At 45.3% G+C, this 21,372-nt stretch overlaps 4 protein-coding genes across 4 annotated transcripts; all 4 read left to right on the top strand.

Moving 5' to 3' along the window:
- The first annotated feature begins 4,827 nt into the window (after positions 1 to 4,827).
- DFJ58DRAFT_771981 (drug/metabolite transporter superfamily) lies at positions 4,828 to 6,658 on the top strand. The gene is made up of 9 exons (XM_041389190.1): positions 4,828 to 4,898; positions 4,967 to 5,410; positions 5,485 to 5,488; positions 5,616 to 5,694; positions 5,749 to 5,900; positions 5,962 to 6,079; positions 6,139 to 6,176; positions 6,232 to 6,322; positions 6,374 to 6,658. Exons 2-9 carry the CDS (start codon positions 5,189 to 5,191, stop codon positions 6,516 to 6,518), a joined length of 849 nt encoding a protein of 282 aa, XP_041247330.1. The 5' UTR covers positions 4,828 to 4,898; positions 4,967 to 5,188; the 3' UTR covers positions 6,519 to 6,658.
- Positions 6,659 to 7,439: 781 nt separating this feature from the next.
- DFJ58DRAFT_771977 (uncharacterized protein) lies at positions 7,440 to 7,808 on the top strand. The gene has a single exon (XM_041389189.1). The coding sequence runs from the start codon at positions 7,446 to 7,448 to the stop codon at positions 7,782 to 7,784; it is 339 nt and encodes a 112-aa protein (XP_041247329.1). The 5' UTR covers positions 7,440 to 7,445; the 3' UTR covers positions 7,785 to 7,808.
- Positions 7,809 to 9,822: 2,014 nt separating this feature from the next.
- On the top strand, positions 9,823 to 10,636 carry DFJ58DRAFT_838746 (uncharacterized protein; the record flags this gene model as incomplete). Its single annotated transcript, XM_041392480.1, has 7 exons — positions 9,823 to 9,846; positions 9,927 to 10,011; positions 10,069 to 10,162; positions 10,218 to 10,255; positions 10,334 to 10,364; positions 10,426 to 10,508; positions 10,575 to 10,636. The coding sequence occupies 7 exons, from the start codon at positions 9,823 to 9,825 to the stop codon at positions 10,634 to 10,636; spliced, it is 417 nt and encodes a 138-aa protein (XP_041247328.1).
- Positions 10,637 to 11,110: 474 nt separating this feature from the next.
- On the top strand, positions 11,111 to 12,734 carry DFJ58DRAFT_724564 (uncharacterized protein; the record flags this gene model as incomplete). The annotated part of the gene is made up of 11 exons (XM_041385120.1): positions 11,111 to 11,341; positions 11,403 to 11,420; positions 11,476 to 11,507; positions 11,557 to 11,634; positions 11,691 to 11,842; positions 11,897 to 12,014; positions 12,071 to 12,108; positions 12,164 to 12,254; positions 12,313 to 12,406; positions 12,460 to 12,630; positions 12,684 to 12,734. 11 exons carry the CDS (start codon positions 11,111 to 11,113, stop codon positions 12,732 to 12,734), a joined length of 1,074 nt encoding a protein of 357 aa, XP_041247327.1.
- Positions 12,735 to 21,372: the final 8,638 nt, after the last annotated feature.

Here is a 21,372-nt window from a genome sequence, read left to right as displayed (position 1 = left end):
GCCCTGCCTCGCGACCAATGTTTATCCGCTCCTTTCACGGTTTATAGTGCACTGTATACACCGTACTGCCATCGATGATTCATATATTCATATTATTTGGTATACCGCTGATTCAGAATATATTACTGTATCAAGGAACATCGTCAACTGGCACTCTCGCGGGGGGTGTTACGGTAATTTAATCATGACATTAACCCGAGTCGTTGGCGATTCCCCTACTTTACTACTATCTGTTACTATTGGCTACACGAGGCCTTCAGCACCTTGCCCTTGATCACATCCATTATGTCTCAACTACTGCAGTAGTCCTTCACTTACTCGAATCGGTGCAAGGTCCACATCCTCTGAATTCTGATCCTGAGAATCCATCCTCGAAGGGTGAACTTTAACGTCAATGAACCTTAATAATCTCTTTTGGCCCATCAACCAATGACAGTATCTCTATTTATTGCCATGAACAAGTCGACATCAAGTTCTTCTCTCTACCCACGAACGCGGCAGAGAGCCACCAATGAGGTTACTTAGCTTTTTATACGGCGATCAGCGTCTTCGAAGCTTCAACCCTTGCTGTGCATTACTGCTCGCATCCAACTTTGGACAAAATCCTATAACCTCTATTGTACATATAAATCACAGCGCCCAGAGTTACTTCCACCTCTCTCAACAGAAAAGGCTGGGACAGCTACAATGCAGAACGGTATTTTTACCTTCTCGGTTGCGAGGCATAACACTTTCAAATTGTCACATTCTACAACCGTAAACGCGCCCACACAAAGGCACCTAGATGTAATTGATGCTACTAATCTTTATCTTAACTTGGTTATACTTTTGCGCGCCCTGTCGCAGATCATGTGCTGAGCAGGGTCGGATGTTTGTCCAGCATTGAAATTCTCGTACGACATAACACCATGTCTCATGCAGCTCCACTTCTCGTAAGCACTCCCTTCTATCTGTCCTAAGCTACACCAATTATGCCCTGGTCCTTCAAGTTTGTTCCCAGTGGTTCATAAATTCCAGCGGATCATGCACGGATCTCGTTGTGAACCAACCGCAGGGGTTAACTCTATCACCTCTGCGGCACCGACCGAGACCAATTCGAGTCTTGAAGATATTGAAGATACTAGTTACATAGTGTGGAATTCATGCCCGAATGACCATGTGCTCCACGGACCATTGATTATAAGTTTACCGTGACCATCCGCCAAGTCTCAAGCAATCCACTGGTCCCTATTTCCCTCCATTTCAATCAGACCACTTTTGGAGTAATCCGCTCTAATCGAGTACTAGGCACTGGCCCACCATTCTGGCTTGCTCACTAGCCTATACTGATCTCAGTTGTTGATTGTATGTATCACCTACTTCGGCTTGTGTCTACTATTTTTGTTTGCGGTTGCGGAGAATGACAACCGGGAACGCTATGTCGGACGCTCGTCACCGCAGCGCATCCTTGACTTCGAGATCTAAGAAGTAACTGCTCTCGGATATTACCTACGATAGAAGTATCCGAGGAACCGCGTCATCAACTGGACGACAGAGATTTTAAAGCTTGAGATGGTTTGAAGTGGTACCCAATGGTAAACAAAGCCAAGGCTCCGGTGGACACGCAAACATCGTCGCCGTTCCTATCAACCATGATTGCCACCACGGCGGCCAGGCCACGCTAGAAGGACTCAGATGTCCTTGTGGTGTGATAGATTGGATACTGCCCTTGTACTACAACACTGTATGGAACGTACTTGGCTGACGCGGTTGTCTCGGACGGCACGTTGTCACCTGTGCAACGACGAGATCGAATTCGTCGTCTTCGATTCAGACGTGCGACTGGAATCCATATCTACATAAAACAAATAAAGTCGAACGAAGAGCTCACTTTGGCTGGATGTATCCGCGATTGGGGAGACGGTATCTTCGATTCAGAATCATTTACGGATAAGTTTGGGTAATGCGGCCCAAGATACAGGCCTTGAACTTAGAACTAAGGCCCCGCCTTCGAGATCAACTTGGCGTCTGATTACACAGATCTGCCGGGGCTGCCCGGTTATGTAATCTGTGCCACTCCTCCCGCTCAGCCACTGTGCTCAGCCTTAGCCCCCGGTGACCCGCTGTACTCCCCACCGGCTCCACTCCTGCGCAGCCCTGAACATTCTCGCAATGCTCCACAAACCCGTGAATTAAACAGTGTTTCTCACCGCAGTCAACATAAACGACGGATCACCGTGATTATGCATCGTGCTCGGACCACGCGTATAATTGCATATGGCGCTTCCTCCGAAATTATACTGCGGAGAACATTCCGGGGTGCCGGAGAGTTTACCGCATCTCGATCCATGTTTAGACTTTGCCTCGTGCCCAGATCAATTTTGCCACCAAGTTACAAGAGGCTGCAAGCCATCCCGTAGGTCCCAGTGTTACTCCACCCTGATTTGACAGAACTTCGAATGAAGATTCCTTGCAACTATTGAGCCTGATGGGAACTTGCGCGGACGGGTCTTCTCGCTCAGCGGAGATACAGATATCATTTCTCGCTCTCGACCTCCTTTGCTCCGCATCCAACACGCTATCTATCGATTTGGTCGCGATCGTTGTACAGCGCGAGGCTTCGACGTTGATAGCTTGTTGTTCCCTGGGCGGAGAGCCACACCGTCTACCCTCGTTTACCTCGGAGTTTAACTACTATTTCGTGGATTTCGACACTTTCCCTTGATCTAAGACAGTACGAGGCTCTACTACTAGCTCCTCCGAGCTCCACGCACTCTCGTTCTTATAATCCCCCCTCACAGAAAGGCCGATGACTTGATTATGTTAGCATCTTTTGGCGCCCATCATCGTTTCATTGTTTTTCCTGAAGGATATGTTGCGTCTTGATCGGGGGAGCACAACTCTATTGGGAAAGGCTTCCTATCATATTCTTCCGTGCATGTGACTGCAACGCCACCATCACTCTGTTGTACCACAACAACTGTATTCGGCTTCCGACAGCGCGAGACCATCTACTTACCCACAGACATGCCACATCTTGATGTTGTTTGACATGGATTTCACATTTCTGATGTCGGAAAATTGTTTGGGCATACCCTCTATAACCGTTAGGCATGGAGGGCCCCAAATGATACATGACAACCTGCCCGGTCATCCTATCAAGGTTCAAGGCGCGTTTCGTCCTATGAGCCATCGTGGTGGTTGCCCACACGTTGTTTCAGGCTCCCTGGCAGGCTGGATACACGCGCCTCCTTATATCGTCCTTATCAAACGAGTAAGTAACTTCCGGCATGATCTCACAAACTTGTCTATATTCTTGTTGTAATCACATTCTTTCCGAGATTGACAAGGGGTGCATGCAGCCTAGAAGTGTGCTCTATGTATGTCAGTTCCACCACATACCTTTGACCCTGCTACGAGCGCCGTATTTGACTCCGCGGACTTACGACACGTCTACTATTGGGACATGTATCTGGCAGTCGTGGACTTTTGGAATGACCTCGATGATCGAGGGTATACTTGGATTTGTTATCTGATTGTCAGAAGTCCTCTAGAGTCTGATCTGATGTTCCCCGTTCACCCTTATAGGTTCTGGCCCGTATCACACGTGATGAGTCCGTCACGTTCGTAAGTGGCGGCGAAGCTACGCCCAGTTTAACTTCTGATGGTAGTATATTGGTGGTATAGTGCGCTCACCCTGCTTACTTCCATTTGTGTTCAGAATAGTGTCGGACCGACGCCGAAGTACGACACGACATCCCCACCCAAGTTATGAGTCCCCTGTTACCCTTCCGAAGTACTTCTGCTTCCAGATAAGTTGACAAGAACGAGGTATGTGGAGCGTAACGTAAGAACGTAATGACAAGACTGGTACCTCGAAACCTTGTCAGATGCAATTTACCTCTGATAGCAGGAACAACGGCGACAAAAACCACTTGACTAGTGCTCGCCAATGCCAACGTGAACGGCAACGACGAATGACTCGTCTACAGTGTACACGAAAGGCGCCACCTAAACCTCAACTAACTCAACCTACAAATCGGGTTGTTCATTACCCATATCTTTGCTTATCCCTCCGTACTCATCTAACTCCCAGGTCAAGTTTCATCAGTGCAAACGCCCTCCAGTGCTCTAAACTCCACCCGGCCGTCACTTTCGACGCCCTCGTCCTTTTCTGGTGATTGAAGGTGCGCTTTTGGCGCCCACGTTCTCAGGCCATTGTCGTTCTCCGCCAAAGCCCGCTTTTTACTCCGCCAAATTCATCCCGCCGACAATGCCGGACACGCCGTCACCGAGTTATTCAGCATCCATCGATGTGGAGGATTGTACTGCTCGTATCTTATCGGCATCATCATCACCAGGTGTTCCAAAACATGGGCCTGCGCCGGTACCATTCCTACGATGCCCGCATAAGCTCCACTTAGCAGTAATTACAAGTCGGATTGAAGGATGCAGAGTCTTGCGATGTGCGTACATCTATGACTAGACACTGACTGCCCACTGGCCAATCTATACATGAAATGTCATTTGCCTAATTTATGTCAACATAATAATCTTACCGTGCACGACTCGGAGGAGCTTGTATTCAGCCGTCAGCTTATCAAAAGATCAGGTATATGCGAGTCTCCAGATCTCCTAGCCATATTATTTGCACAGAGTCCCAGATCATAGAGTCGGCCAAGTGTCTCTACTAGGCATCTGTCCAAGTGCTACATGTACATAGACTATAGTAAGACTGCAGCTGTACTAGTAGTCCGGACCGCGCTAGCCTGGGAAAAGCTAAATTAAGCGTGTCGACTTCTTCGTAGGACATAAAAGTACGGCGCGTGACTCGGTTGCTACTGGCAGCTGGCCTTCAACTTCATGTCGGTTGGCATTTCGTACTTACTACCACCGATGAGATCTAGATGAGCCTAAAGGTATATACTGTGTTTTGAAGTCTTGTCATGTGCTGGAACTAACTTAAAACCACCAATACTCCTACAAGAAGACTGCAGGATGCAGTTCATGCCGATTCGCTGGACGTTCAACGGTTTAATGTTTCCAGTTAGTCAACGATCAACTGACAGCATCGATTTCCTTATGTATGTACTACTATGATGCAGGTCCGACTTAGACCGCATCAATTTGAAACTTCTCGACCCATCCAGCCTTTTCCAACTCGCGGGTGTGTTAACCTTCTGAACCCTCTACCCAACGAACGTCGAAGATGAGCGGGCCCAAGTCTCCACTCATTCATCATATCGACATAGAAAACTATGGCTCCACGCAAACATGTCAAGATGATGGAGTAATCGCGAACGAACCACTCAGCTTCACTGCCAGAAATGCTGGGATGCTATTCATCATATACTCCCAGTTTTTCTTCGCTTCCATGGATATCTCAGTAAAGTTACTGAACGGCTTGGAGCCTCCGGTGCACGCACTTCAGGTTAGTTGTTTCCATCTTTGATGATCGAATATAGGGTCAAACCAACTTGGATGTTAACAGATTATCGTGATCAGGATGGTGCGTCACAGTGTCCTCGACTGGAGCGTCTATTGATTAGTCTCAGGGCATCACTTTTGTATGTTGCGAGATATACATGTTTGTCGATTGCTTTCCCAGACTACGATTTGAAACTGATGACACGAAGGACTGTCATGGGGGTCCCCGATCCGATCACTGGCCCCTAAAGGTGTTCGAATGATGCTGTTCATTCGTAGTGTCACTGGGTGGGTGCTGATCTACTCGCACGGCATCAAACTTGTCAACGATCTGTTTCTCAGGTTTTTTGGGCTATCTGGCATGTACTGGTCACTCCAGTACTTGTCTGTCGCAGATGCGACGGTCTTGGTTTTTTTAACACCTCTGACGACAGCGGTGGCTGGGTCTGTGTTTTTGAAAGAGAGCTACTCCGTCAAGCAAGCTGTCGCGGCAGGTGAGAGTTATAATCTGCCTTTGATAGTTCATGATTATTTACGGAGATCTCAAATCCCTAGTTTTCAGTTTACTCGGGGTTGTCCTCATAGGCAGACCCGCATTCCTATTTGGCTCCCTGAATGCTGTTCCTCAAGGACTCCCAGACACGGTCCCTGCGCAAAGGCTGGCGGGTGTTGTGTGGGTACCATTACGCGTACTCTGTCCCGCTCAACCCACCATTTATCTATTTTTGGCAGGGCATGTATGGTCAGCGTACTCGGAAATACTGGAGCATGTACGTATTGTGATTGACCTTCTCATGGTAATGACCGCTTTAATGGGTTTTACAGATACTTCGATACGCGCAATTGGGAAGCGCGCTCACCCGATGCACGTAATGTCATTATTTTCATTATGGTCCACAATTATATCATCTTTGGGGTGTGTCAATGCATCTCTGCATTTTACGTGTCAATTCATCATTTGTGACAGGATGGTTGTCTTCGATATTCCCGTTGTATATCCTACATCGTGGATGTGGATACTTCTGCTGTTCACGGTCGGTGTTTTCGGCTTTGCAGCGCAGGTGCGTACAGTGCCAGTGATTCTGCATTTACTTACTGGTAGTTCACTATGATTTTAGACTCTTTTGACGATGGGACTACAGCGAGAAACTGTGTCGCGTGGTGTCACTGGCATGTATGCCCAGGTGCTTTTCGCTGTGGTGCTCGAACGCCTATTCTTCGGAATTATACCGTCTTTACTGTCAGTTCTCGGTGCCGTCATCATCATGTCCTCTGCTCTTTATGTCGTCGTGAGTACTCACTATGCTCACTTGTCGTTACCAAACTGTGAATTTCACCCACCAGATGCAAAAGCAGAAACCTCACCAAGACAGTACCGCTAACAATACCGCAAAATAAAATCGTGGGTTCCTACCCACTCCGAGGCTACATTGATGTTTCTGAGTTTTGCACTTTCTACAAATATTCCAGTTAGGACGCCTGTAACCTTTTTTGTGCCTTATATATTACGCACTTTGCCACACATTTGTATGTCAAGGTGACAACCATGCCATTGAGGTACTGGGTCCTGTTCAGTTCCTGCTGGCTAGTGCAACGCTCCAAATCCACAAATCCACGAATCCATAAACATCGACGAGGAGCGATAGTGAGCTTTCTCCCATTGACAACGCAACGCATCCCACTTCCTTACCCCCATTCGATGAAGTAATGGCTGACGACAGTCAACCTAGTATCACAGGCATTACTGCTGATAACATTGGGATGTTATTCATCATCTCCGCCCAGTTTTTCTATTGTATATTTCGGTGAAGATAGTGAACGGCTTGGAACCTCGAATGCACGCATTTCAGGTTAGCTGTTTCTCCACCTCTGGTCGTCGAATGCATTGAACCTAGTACCACAGGTCATTGCAATCAGGATGGTATGTCGCACAGTTTCCGGGCTTGAATCAGATATTGATACATTCCAGGTCATCACGTTCATTTGCTGCGTGGTATACATATTCGTTTGTTGCTTGTGCAGACAACGGCCTACAGCTGATGACACGAAGGACTATCGTGGGAATCCTTGATCCAGTAGTTGGCCCAGCTGTTCGAGCGTTGCTGGTCGTTCGTGGCATTAGTGGATGCGTACCGATCTACGTGCGCGACCTTGATTTTCCAATGATATTTTCATGGTCAAGATTTTTTGGGCTATATGGCGTGTATCGGTCACTTCAACACTTGACTGTCGCAGATGCGACAGTCCTGCTTTTCTTAACACCTCTTGTGACAGCGGTGGTTGGATTCATCCTCCTGAAGGAGAGCTACTCCATCAATCAAGCTGTTGCGGGAGGTGAAAGTCATAATGTGATTTTTGTAATGTGCCAATGCTTATAGAGGTTTCTCTAGTTTTCAGTTTACTCAGTGTCATCCTCGTTTTTAGGCCCCGTTTATCTTTGGCCCCAATATTGTCATCCCTGATAAACGCCACTTACTAAAAGGAACCCCAGCGGAAAGGCTAGCGGCTGTTGGGTGAGCGCCATTATTTGCACGTTGCACCATCCACATCATCATTTCATTGATAGGGCACGTATGATCAGTGTGCTTGGACTCACTGGAACATGTACGCATTGTAATTGATCTCCTATAATACCGACACTTCCATGATCTTGACAGATATATCGATGCGTGCAATTGGGAAGTGTGCTCACCCGATGCATGCGATGGCATATTTCTCGTTGTTGTGCACTATCGTAGCATCACTGGGGTATATAAATCCCTGCATTTATTTTGTCAATTAATCTCCCGCTCCTAACAGTATGATCGTTTTCAATATTCCTGTTGTATACCCCACATTCTGGACGTGGTTACTTCTTCTCATGATTGGTAGCTTCGGCTTCGTCACGTAGGTCAGTACACCAGTGAGCCTCCATCTGCCGACTGGCTGTTCACAACTACTTCAGACTCTTCTAACACTGGTGCTACAGCGAGAAACCGCGTCGCGTGGTGTCACTGGAATGTATGCTCAGGTGATTTTCGTCATGGTGCTTGAACGCCTGTTCTTCGGCATTACACCGTTTTTACTGTCAACTGTCGGTGCTACTATCATCATGTCTTCTGCTTTCTATGTCGTCGTGAGTGGCCATTGTCCTCGTTTGCTGTTGCATGACTTGGTTCCCCATTCTAGTCAGTCGAGAAAGCGGGATCCTACAAAAGACAGCATCTCTGACAATTCAGCGCGATATCCTCCCCACTCCTTACGTTGATCCTGTTGAACTTTTCAAATTTGCTCAGGCAGTCGTAAATTCGACGACTGCATGTGTTTAGTAGGATATTTGACTGCACCTTTGCCATCTATTATATATTCGACATAAATCAGTCATACCATCTAAGCGCTGGGCCGTGCTGACCCCTCCTGGTACCTGCGCTGGGTTATGGTCAGTGCGACGCTTCGCACTGGTGGTCCAACTATACGATTCTAACGGTGTAGAAATTGAAGACCTTAGCGTCTGGTGCAATAATGCCGAGGCCTGCAGACCAACCCTTATCTAAACCTTGTCACTGTAAGTAGCAATGTATGATCAATCGATTCCATTTTTGAGTGAAACATGATCAAGGAATGATTAGATTATGTTCACGAGCATACTACGTATGATTTGAAAGGGTCAGGAAAGGTTCAGGAATATTAAGGGTTAGGCCTGCCGCTGAGGACTAGTAGGGTTCATGCCAGGTACCCTGTTATCAGTCGGACCCGGGCTGTCACGGTGATACTCGGTTCCTTCGAACAACTTCAAACCCTGAGTCAACAAAGTCCGACACTGTCCTAGACTCTACTCGACACTATGTTCGCTTCAGCTTAATGTTGCAGCCATCCTTGGGGCCACCGAGCGGTATGCCAATATAATTCGTATGTTCCCTCTACTTGCATGCTTCCTTTCCCTCACTCCTCTACTACCTTCGGCTTAAGAACGGATGATACCCTGAGCTGCCCTGATAAGTCTTCAATGAGACAGGGGGAACGGCTGGTTTCCTCTTTCAACTTTGAAGGTCTGCCACTAGGCAGACTAGGATAAAAGAAGTATGTCATTAATATGTACGCATGATACTATGGGCCGTAATATTTGAATCGATGACTGATCATGATTAGCTAGTGTCGGATAGTACGGTGTGCGATTTCAAATACTAACTCGCTCGCCGACACCGACTCCCAATGAACGAACATCGAACTTCCATGAGCGATGTCGATGACCAGTCTCCTTTCATTGAGAACACATATGACAATAATTCACTTCCATATGCCAAAGTTATGGAGCAATAGCAAACGACGGCGGTCCCATTAGTGGTGTTACAGGCAGCACCACCGTCAGCAATGTTGGGCTGCTGTTCATCATATCCGCCCAGTTTTTTCTCCACTTGCACGTATATATCAGTCAAGATGTTAAATACCTTCGAGCCTCTGGTGTGCACGCGCTTTAGGTTAGTTTTTTTTAAATCTTTGGGCATCTAATGGACTGACCCCAGTATGACACTGTATAATAGGCTTTCCCAACACCTCTTAGGACAGCGGTTACTGGATGCATCCTCTTGAAGGAGAGCCATTCCGTCAAGCATGCTGTCGCAGAGGGTGAGAGTGCCTTTTACGATGTATGATTGCTTATGATTTCCTGCCAGTGGTTTGCAGTTTGCTCGATGTTATCGTCATCGATTCTCTTTGGCATCCCTGACGGACGCCGTGTACCAGAAGGAACCCCAGTGCAAAGGGTGGTGGCAGTTGGGTGAGCAACGCTATTTGTATGTTGCTCTACTCAACTCACCATTCTGTTTTAATAGGGCATGTATGATTGGTGTGCTTGGGAACACCGGTGCTTGTACGTATTGTAATTGACCTTGAATGGTATTGTTACTTTAATGATTTTGACATATACACGATTTGTGCAATCGGAAAGCGCGCGCACCTGATGCATTCATTTCTTTGTGGTATGCAAATACATCCCTGCATTTCATATTTATGTGTTAAATAATTATTCGTTCCTAACAGTATGAGTGTCTTCAATATTCCACACCATGGTCCATGGGCGTGGTTACTTATCATATGCTCGTGGCTCTGGCTTCATGACGTAGGTCAATACAGTACTACTAGTAGTGGCCTTGCATTTGTGGTCATCCATTGCTAATTTATTATTCCAGACTCTCATTTGACCATGGGGCTCCAGCGAAAGACTGTGCCACGTGGCGTTACTGGAATATAATATCAAGCGTGTTCTTTTGCTGTGGTGTTTGACCGCCTATTCTTCGGGGTTATACCGTCTTTACCGTCAGTACTCGGCACTACACTACCGCCATTCTTTATGTTGTCGTGAGTAGTAGTCATCGTTTGCATGACTCCTTTGCTCATCCAAATTTTGCTATTAGTTGATAAATCAGGAATCTACACCAAACAGGTGCCAACCTAGTAAGTCCTCAGCTGTCCATGGACCGTGCCTAATCCGATCAAAGGCTTCTTTTAAATTAAAAATACTCGGCACGTGTATGTAACAATGTGACTCTTGAAGGAGCCCGATATGCCGCCGATAGCTTAAATTTGTATTACCAACTTATGGAGTCGCCGGTATGTTGACTTGTACCTTGTATAAAGGCGGTCACCTCTCAGCGCTCAGCACGTATATCCCCAGGGCATTAGCGTAACGTCCTCAGGCTGAACCCAGCGAAGACAAACCTCCAAGATGAGCAACAGCGAGTCTCCTCTCATTCACAACATGGGACACAACTATGGTTCGACGCAACCCACTTCTGGCACATCCCGAGATGCTGGAGCAATGGATAGACGGTCCAATGTCCCAAGTTTTCTCGCTAATAACGCCGGGATGCTATACATTATAGCTTCTCAGTTTTTTTTTCGCTTCCATGAATCTATCGGTGAAGATGCTAAACAGCTTGGAGCCTCCGGTGCACGCGTTTGAAGTCAGCTGTTGCTTTATATTTATTTCCCGAACGGAATCAATCTCATTATAACAGGTTATTGTAGTTAGAATGGTGCGTCAAAGAGTTTTTACGAACTGCACTCATTTGAATATAGATTCGTCCCTAGGGCATCACGTTGACGTGCTGTGTGATATACATGTATGTTAGTTACTTCTTCAGACAATACCCTGCGACTGACGGCGCGAAGGATTGTCACGGGGGTCCCGAATCCGGTCATTGGCCCCAAAGGTGTTCGAACACTACTGGTAATCCGTGGGATCAGCGGGTGCGTATTAATCTACACACACAACCTCCATTTTTGGTGATCATTTCATCGCTCAGGTTTCTCGGATTATGTGGACTGTATCTGTCGCTTCAGTATCTATCTGTCGCAGATGCGACAGTCCTGACTTTCTTGACACCTCTTACAACTGCGGTTGCTGGATGCCTCCTCCTTAGGGAGGGCTACTCTGTCACTCAAGCCGTCGCGGGAGGTGAGAGTTATGCTCTGACCTCTCTTGTCCATAGATACTCAGAGGTGTCACTAGTTTGCAGTTTACTTGGTGTTGTCCTCATCGCTCGCCCCCCATTTCTATTCAACTCCATGCCAGCTGCTATTCCTGACTCGCTGGAAACAACCCCAGCACAAAGGCTGGCGGCTGTTGGGTGAGCGTCGTCATTTGTACATCGCTCCTCCCATTTCACCATTCAATGTTCGGTAGGGCATCTTTGATTGGTGTTGTTGGAGCCACTGGAGCATGTACGCATCGTTGTCGACCTTCTCACGTTGATGACTGCTTCAATGATTTTCGCAGATACCTCGATTCGCGCAATTGGAAAGCGAGCTCATCCGATGCATGTGATGACATTCTTTTCCTTGTGGTGCACCATCATCGCATCTTTGGGGTTCGCAGATATATCTTTGCATATTTGCGCGTCACATTAATCATTTGCTATGTAACAGGATGGTCGTCTTCAATATTCCTGTCGTATATCCTAGATCATGGAGATGGTCACTTCTTTTGCTCATGGTCGGTGTCTTTGGCTTCGTGGCACAGGTCAGCTACTAGTGACCCTCCATTCATTCACCGGTAATTCACTGCCTTTCCAGACTCTCTTGACGTTGGGGTTGCAACGAGAAACTGTATCGCGCGGTTCCACTGGAGTATATATCCAGATGCTTTTTGCTGTGGTGCTCGAACGCCTAATCTTTGGAGTTGTGCCGTCTTTGCTGTCAGTTCTCGGCGCCGCTATCATCATGTCTTCCGCTCTCTGTGTCGTCGTGAGTGATCATCCTGTTCTGTTACATGACTCCTTTACTCATCTCACTATCAGTTGACAAGGCGAGAACCCACCCTCGACAGCACCGCTGACAGTACAGCGTAACATATTGGATACCTGTCCCTTCTCAGGGTGCACGAATTTACAGGTCTATATAAAGCCTGTAAATGTTACCTAGTATGAGAGCTTGTAGCACTCTGTTATGACTCTGAGTTTTCTCCGTCCGCTCATCTACCTCTCGACGAAAGCCTGAACACCATCACGGCATTCACAGCTGAGATTGGCCGCGACACCTGCCCCTACCCTAGTGCTTGTTCTTTCTGCCCCCGTCCTCTGGCATACATTGTCACTTGTATCTTTTTTCCTTATCGCGCGGTAAGTGTGGTCCTTCGACGATCTTCAAAGTCCGTATCTTCAAGAGTCCCTACACGCACAACCTCAATTTTTTGATGGTGATTTCGCCGCTCATGTTTTTCAGAATATGTGGACTGTATTGGTCTTGTCAACAGTCCTCATTTTCTTGGTACCTCTAACGACAGCACATCCTTTTCAAGGAGGGTTACTCCGTCATTCAAGCTGTCGCGGGAGGTGAGAGATATGCTCTTACTTCTCTTGTCTACGACCACTTATAGAGGCGTCATTAGCTTGCGGTTTACTTGGTGTTACCCCCATCGCGCGCCCGCTTTCCGGCTGTCATCCCTGAAGCTTGAAGGACGCTACTTGCTGTTGGAAATCAACCCGTCAATATGGTACATAGTTGCTTTTTCGTTTGACTTGAATACTCGTTCAGTACGCCAGCGGAGTTACCATATCCGTATCGCCGCTGACGCAGCAAGAAACGATGTACATCACTATTTCACAGTTTATCCTATTTAGTTGAAAACCACCACATTCTTTCCAGATCATCTCATTCTCGAAGCCTGTTCTGTCTGACCTGTTTAATTCCAGAATCTCCCATGCTTCAAGGACCTGGCATTTGTCAGTGCATGGTTCGTTCCATGGTGTTGTGCTCACTGTTTCATGATACCACCAACCCATGGTATGTCCTCCTCATCGCAGTCCATGATCTCGTGCTTCTTCCCCTGCTCATGTTTCATAACCAGAATGTTACCTGCAATGTCATCAGTGTTTGAAGTGATACCTGCAATCCTGTGAATCAAGCTGTTCGGCGCTGCGAATGCAGCTGCAGGATGTTTGCAAAAGAATGTGTAAGTGAGTGCAGGCACTCCTGCAGGCCCATCTGTGTAATGAGATTGTAAGTTTTGTGTAAATGTCCTGTTGAAGATATGAAGAGGTTGGGTCCTAGCAGATTCACCCAGTGTGTCACCTGCAGGTGTGAGAGGTTACTGGGTTTCTTGATTCCATCCCTGAATGGGACTGAAACCATGTGGGGAGTGCAGGTGCTTGTTCTGTAGATGAGTCCTCACACAGACCCTTTGTAATGCTGGCACCACTGTTTGTCAGAGGCATTTCAAGTTGATGGTTTGAGATCACTTACTGGCCAGTGCTCATTAATCCTGACCTCTTCCAACTGAATCCTCCTCAGATTCCCAGGGGCAGGTGTTGCAGGCAGGCAAGCAGTACATGTGTTGTTGTCAGGGTTGTAACAACAAAACCTGTTCTGGCAGTATAGTACCAATCACCACATAGTTTCAGAATGATTGATGATTGTTTTGATGGAAACCTGACATCCTACTCCAGCATCAGAATTTGTCCCCTGTTGTCTCCCACATCTCACCAGAGAGGGGGGCACTTTGCACTGCTAGGGAACTGCAGGGGTAGGGGTAACCTGCCTGGGTCTCAGGTAGGGGTAGGGGACCAGGTTTGGGATACCCATACCCCTACCTGCACCCAGTTGATGGGTTTTCAATTACCTCAACCCATTTTCAACTGTCTTGACTTGTTCTTAACAATTTTGACTCATTTTCAATTTTCTCAACTCATTCTCAACAATTTCAACTCATTTCCAACTATTTGATTCACAATGAGGCCTGTGCCAGTGCAAGTTAATGGATTTGGATCAGTGCTGGTGACACTGTAATCCAGGTATGTTTTGAATTTATATGTTTGTACTATATTTTTTTAATTTCTCACACTTGCTTTGCAAGCTGCCCTCTCTTGCATGTCTCTCATACCCTCCCTCTCATACCCCGCACATGCCCATTCCATCTGATTGCATTGTCTTTTGCATCACCTGTCTAATGCCCTGTCCCTCGTTTGATGCTGGATGCAGCCATTTCAACACTTTGACCACCATCAGTGCACTGACCAACCTCGGTCAGCATGGACCTTGACTCCCTTTCAACACTTATTTCTCATCATTGTTGACCCTCAGCTCATCAGGAAACCAACATGAAAATGGTGAAAATGTTAGAAAGCTTTATCTAAAGTAAAATCCAAGCAATATATATCACAATTGTACTTCAAATGACAAAGCTTTGAATACCTGGACTAAGTTGGATAGAAACCACCAAATGCGTATTTGTGCAGTCTCATTGAAATACCCACCAACTGTGAGAACAGATTATTAAGTTTGCCAAAGCCTCCACAGGTACCTAGTTGAGCACTAGTGGTAATGCGCTATCATTCTGCCATGCCCTTGTCATTGTATGTGACCTTTTGTTGTTGCATAATCTCTGGATGAATCCCAACATCAGATAAAGTTTTATATGGCTGGACTACTTTGGATGAAAGCTGCCAAGGGTCCAAATTTGTGAAGTGATTATAATGCAATGCAACCTATACTTTCTAATGTAACTTCGACAAATCCTCCCTTGAAGTTGGCGTTAGGTAAAATCTTGTGACATTGGGTTGTTTTGGTTTGAGTTCCCTTTGGCACAAGTACACAGGACAATGACGACATGATACCATCCACCAGCTCACTGCCAAGGTATAGTCATCAGGTGCAAGGTGAGTCAATCAGTCAATTCTCCACAAACTTTTAACAAATCCAGTGCCCAAGAGGGTGAAGACCACAGCACCAATCAGTGCTACTCCTGCACAGGCTCAACAGCCTGTAGTCCAATGCAACATGCTTGCAAAATCAGTAAAGCCCCAGGCACAATATCAAAACACTGATTTACCTGCACCAGTCCAGGGTGACCAGCACTGGACGAAGGAATTTCTTCTGACTGTACCGTTGTGGATGGGGAGTCTTGAAGATGACCTTGTTTGGACCATCGCGGTGACGCACACAAAACCTGTTTTGTACATGGTCATGGCAAATTTATGATACATGCAATTCCTTACTATAGTCTATGCACTTCCCCTGAATTTTCTATACCTTACTTCAATTTACTTTGGACATTTCTGAGCATGTATCACCAAGATACGACTTAGCGGTTCAAATTAAATACTTAACGTACCCTTTATCCTTTCTATAATTCTTTATTTTATTTACTCCTATGCCAAACATATGCCATGCCACTTCATTTGTATTTGTGTACTTAAGGCTGTGGTACCAAACAAGTTGACAATACAAATGAACAACTTGGATTGGTAACCAAACAGATGAGTCACAATGAGTCACAATGAGTCATAATGAGTCATGTCTGCTATGACTCATACTGAGTCATCTTTCTTACTAACTCATTCTATGACATCCCATGACATTCTTTAGTTCTTTCTCAATAATTGTGACACATTCTTGAATATTCTATAGTACATCAGTAATCAGTAGCACAGCCACTAGTCTAGTAGTATATAAGGGGCTCATTTTCCCCCCTTGTGAAGCAATCAATTTGATTCCCAAGTATTAACAAAGTGAAGCACAGTTAGGGGAACATAGGGGAACATTCTTTCACCCCTTAGATTCTTAGTCCCCATTCTTTGAGTGAACATTCAAGTGACTATTAGGAGAAATATTAGCTTATTTAGCTCCATTGTTTTGACATTATACTTCACATTCTTCAGAAGTATCTGGCCACATTCTTGAGCCACATTTGATTACATAATCTTCAATCCACATTATTCTTAAAGCACATTCTTAAAGCACATTCCTCAGAAGTATTTGGCCACATTCTTGAGCCATCTTTGATTATATTGTCTTCAATCATTCTAGTTCTCTTTTAGACACAGGAAAAGTTCTGTGGGGAGTTCAACACACCTCGTCCCCCATGAACGACCACATTATCAACTGTTGGTAATTGTCTGAACTGTTGACCGTGGAGGATTGTGAAATTTGGAGAGTTTTCTTGCCTTTCACATCCTAGTAAGACAGCAGATGCAAATCTACTCAAGCATATTCAAGTTGTGTTTGATGCTGTGTATCTGGAGCTCAGCATTCAGTTGGTCCAGAATGGTGTCATTTTTTCCCTTGTATGTTTTTTCTTCTTGTTTTTATGGCTTACTTATATATCTTACACTATGACACCTTTGAATAGACCATTCAATGGCTTTCTGAATGGCGCAGCAACTTTGGCTCAACAGCCATCACAATTATCATTGATTTCCTGACAAGCAACAAGGAATGTGACCCACAGGTCCTCGTGGGCCTCCTCTTGAACAATTTCACCTTCCTTTTCAGTGACATGGACACATGTGATCCCCTTGGAGTGTACCATTCCACCTTTATGCTTCAGCTCTTTGGAAAGGCACACCTTGCTAATATTAGCAGCCATGTCAATGTTCCTGCACTCAAGACTCATGTTCTAACATCAAGTGGAATGGTAGGTGCTCTATCACTTTGTGCTGCAGCTGTAGAATATTTTAGCTTTGGCGTCATCTAGCAAAACAAACATCAAGTTGCTGAAAGTTCTCAACAAGATCACAGGCAAGGAGACCAACACCCCCTTCTTGTTCTTGTGCGACAGGTACATAAAGAAGACAAAACAGTATGCCATATTCATCGAGAAGAAGGGACTAGCCTTCATTGCATCATTGATGGACATAGTGTGGTCTGGCTTGAAGGAATGTGCAGCCTGGATTTGGCTGTCACAGAGAACGAGTCCAAAGACGAGTGCACTTTGCTGTATATTTATGTGCTGCTTTTGTTGACTTGCATCTTTACTGAATTTCATGTATTTTTCATAGAAATCTCCAACAGCACTATGGACACAGGCTGCTGTTGCTACTGGTAGTGTTTACTATACTTGGTCCCCACTGTTCTAAACCCTGTCAAGATATATATCCTCATCACTCGCACACTGCTAATTCATTCTACTATGCTGTTGTCATTTGCTTCTTGTCACTCATTTTCTTTTAATCTCATCATATTGTGCATGGTTTCAGGTCTATACTGGTACCACCTCTGCCTGCTCTCTAGTTTTACTACATGATCTCCATATGTTGCTCTCTTAATTTCCACTTTTTTTGCTCCAATGGCCCCCTGTCTTTTGCTTTCCTTTCACTACACAATTTCCATATGTGCTTCCTTGATTTCTGCTTTTTCACTTGGACAGCCCCCTTTTTTTTTGCTTTCCTGCTGCTTTTAGTGTGCTTGTTACTAAATGAGAAATTGCTTGCTGTGCAAAAAAAAGCAAAATAAGTGAAAAAAGTAGAAATCCAGATGATGAGTGGCCCTTTTTCAGCTGGCCATTTACTTATTTTTACCCTTGCTTATTTCTGCTTATTGTACGAGAAAAGTTAAAAATAAGTAAGGTAAGGAACCAGGCATTTTACTGATGCGGGAGCACATTCTGACTATAAGTAATAAGACATGCAGTGCAGCAGAACACAAAGATACATGTAATAAGACCTGCGACCAATTAATAGCAACAATAAAGGACTAATAATGCACCAGTGGAGGTAGGTGGGCATAGGTAGGACATGGGAGGACAGGATACCCAAGCATTGGACTGGATAGCACACCATAAGACAAAGCAATCCTAAGGCGGATGAGTCGTTGGATAAGAAAGTTAGTGATTAGTGTTTTAACTTCTTTTCCTAGACAAGGCAAAATATAGCTGTAACACTCATACATGCCTAGCACTGGTATGATTGTCACACTGAACAAGAACAGACTGTAGTTGAGCTGTGACACTACTAGTTGAAGCAATAATCAAGCTTGTTGAGATATGAGTTTGACTCAGACAAAGATTCAAAAAGATAATTTGCAATGTTGGGGTCAGTGTGATAAGTTAATAATTGTGCTTGTCATCTCAGATATGAGTGCACCAAGGTGTTAAGACCGTTGTGGTGTTCAAACTTTCTGTAACCTTGCAGAGGCACTTTTCATTATGCAGGTCTTATCGACACTTTCCTTAGATTAGGATCGCACTTTTGCTGCTTACATAATCACTTCACTCTTTACCTAGGACTCTACAGTCATTACCTAGTTTTCCCTGTTTCCAGTTCTTTGGTTGCTCCCCATTCACTTGGGTTATTCAGTAGCATTCCCTAGTTGTAGCTTTTCTAGTTGTAGCTTCTCAGCTCACCAGATAGCTCCTGGAACATAGTTTTCTTACCTTGACTTGGAGTACCTTCTCCACTCTCTTTCCTTGAGCCTGAGCCTAGTCAGAGATCCTTTAGGGTCGAACATTCTTGCTAGCAGGAGTAGCAGCTAGGCAGAGCAGAAGACTTGTATATTTTGGTTTGGTGCTTTTACCTACAGCCCAGCCAAAACTTGTTCACCACACAGGTCTCTGAACATATATTTGAAGGATGGCGCAGCCCAGAGTCAATCAAGGGACATTATGAGCGCTTACAACAAGTATTTTGTATATCTTGAATTTTGAGTCCATCACTGGCAATGGCAGTGGTGATCCTGATGTTGCAGTCCTTGACAAGAAAATTGAGAATGCTTACAAAGCTGGGAAGGATATTGGGAACTTATCTGGTGCCACATTGAAAAAATGGTATGGAGAAGGATGGTAAAAACTATTCAATAACAGGTGAGCAGCTGAATATCTGCTTGAAACATTACTTACTATTACATGAATTGGCAGACTTGGTGAACACCCAGGACTCGTGCAAGAAGAAGAATTTCACTCTGGAATGATCTCGGATACAATCAATATCAACAGTGATGAGAACAGTGATGGTGAAAACAAGGACAGTGATACAGAGAGCAAGACCAAGCCAAAAGCAAGTCAACCTGCATGCAAGTCAGTCTCATCCACAGGTGACAAGAAAGTGAAGCCAATGTCGCATAAAGGAGTTCCTGTGCCATGGCACAAACACAAGGCTTTGCAGACTGGTATCGTCGATGAAGCTACTGAATTTTTTGCATCAAACACTGATTCCCTGAAGGCAACAGCAGACAGCGATGTTGCATGCCTGAAGCTGCTCGAAAAATGTGAGCTCTGATGTGGGTATCACAACCTGGCAGGCACATATAAGAAAAGTGCTCAGCCAGTATAAGTGAGTCTCAGCTCTGCCTAGCTGCTATACTCGCAGAATGCAAGAACGTTCAACCCTAAAGGGGAAGCAAGGAAAGCAAGGATCCACGGAATGATGCTGAACAACCCTGGTGAATGGTGGTGAAAGCGCGAGAAAGCGCGCACGGGAAGGTAGTGCAAGCAGTGCACAAGTGTAGAAGACAGATACTGGGACTGATAAGAGGTAAAGTGCAGATCTAGACGGATACTGATAGTGCCACTAGCTATAGACTGATGCTAGGGCCTCAAAATGATGATGGACACATGCATTGCATGGAACTAACTGGTGATAGATACTGAGTGGTAGGAAGCTAAGGTGGTTAAGTTTTGGGGTGTAAAACGAACATGAGAGTATGTAAGTTCTACCTAAGCACTCTCCCAGGGCTCGGAGCCAAATAGGGAGCACTCTAAGTATGTAAGTGAGGTAAGGTGATGTAAAGTAAGGGTCCATAACGAAATAGGAAGTGTAATATGCCAAATATAGTCAGATAATGAAAAGGGACATACCAAGGGACTGGTTGTCACGAATTCCAAATACAAACCATTATTCTTTCCTAAACACTCGTAAAACATCCGTTAAGCGCCCGTCACAAGCGCCTGTCGTTAGCGCTCAGTCAGCGTCTGTACCTATAACCTCACAAACCCTAACCTGAACCCATCCTTTACATTCCCGAACTTCTCTATTCCATTAGCGCCCACTACCGTTATCTCCGATATATCTGATTTTGACTTTCTTTCACAAGCGATCAAGTCACGTGACTCTAGAACCTTTGAGAACCCTTGCACAGCAGTGACACGTTTCATGACATCATAGGTGTAGTTATATTTAGATCATCATACGATTCTCTTTTCTATTTAATGATTGGCTAGTTAGTTCAGATTCAGATTCAGTCTCCGCTTCAATATATGTATATAGGTAGCTCGTTGTAGTCAGTAGTTCTTTAGTTCAAACCTCTTTTGTATTAGCTTACTGCTAGCAATCCTAAGACGTCCCTGCTATCCTTTATCCTCTTGTTGTGATATCCTTGTTTGAGTCCTAGTCTCTGCCCCTGCATTAATTCGTTATAAGGGTTGTGACATTAGGTTTGAACTATAGGGGACTCTGACTCCACGCATTACCGCTTGCACCTTTTTCTCTTTGATCTGAGCATCTTGCGACTATTCGCGATCCTCAATCAAACAGAACCGTTACACATTTTACATTGCCCGGCTTAACAGCTGTGACCCTTGATTCTATCACTCTCCCCTTTGCTCATTTGAGCGCATTCATACCTATCCGTTTTTGTAGTTAGTAGTCCTATACCAGGCCCTGCCTTACATTGCAGCCGCCAGTATACGGAGGTGTTCACGACATTAGGCGTGTCACTACAACTTTGAGTGCTGGCACAAAACCCTGCCTGCTCAATGTTACTATAATTTCCTTTTTA

The sequence above is a fragment of the Suillus subalutaceus genome, assembly GCF_016647625.1.
Source record: "Suillus subalutaceus strain FC151 chromosome Unknown DFJ58scaffold_20, whole genome shotgun sequence".
Lineage (NCBI taxonomy): Eukaryota > Fungi > Basidiomycota > Agaricomycetes > Boletales > Suillaceae > Suillus > Suillus subalutaceus.
This window is presented reverse-complemented; position numbering and strand designations above follow the sequence as displayed.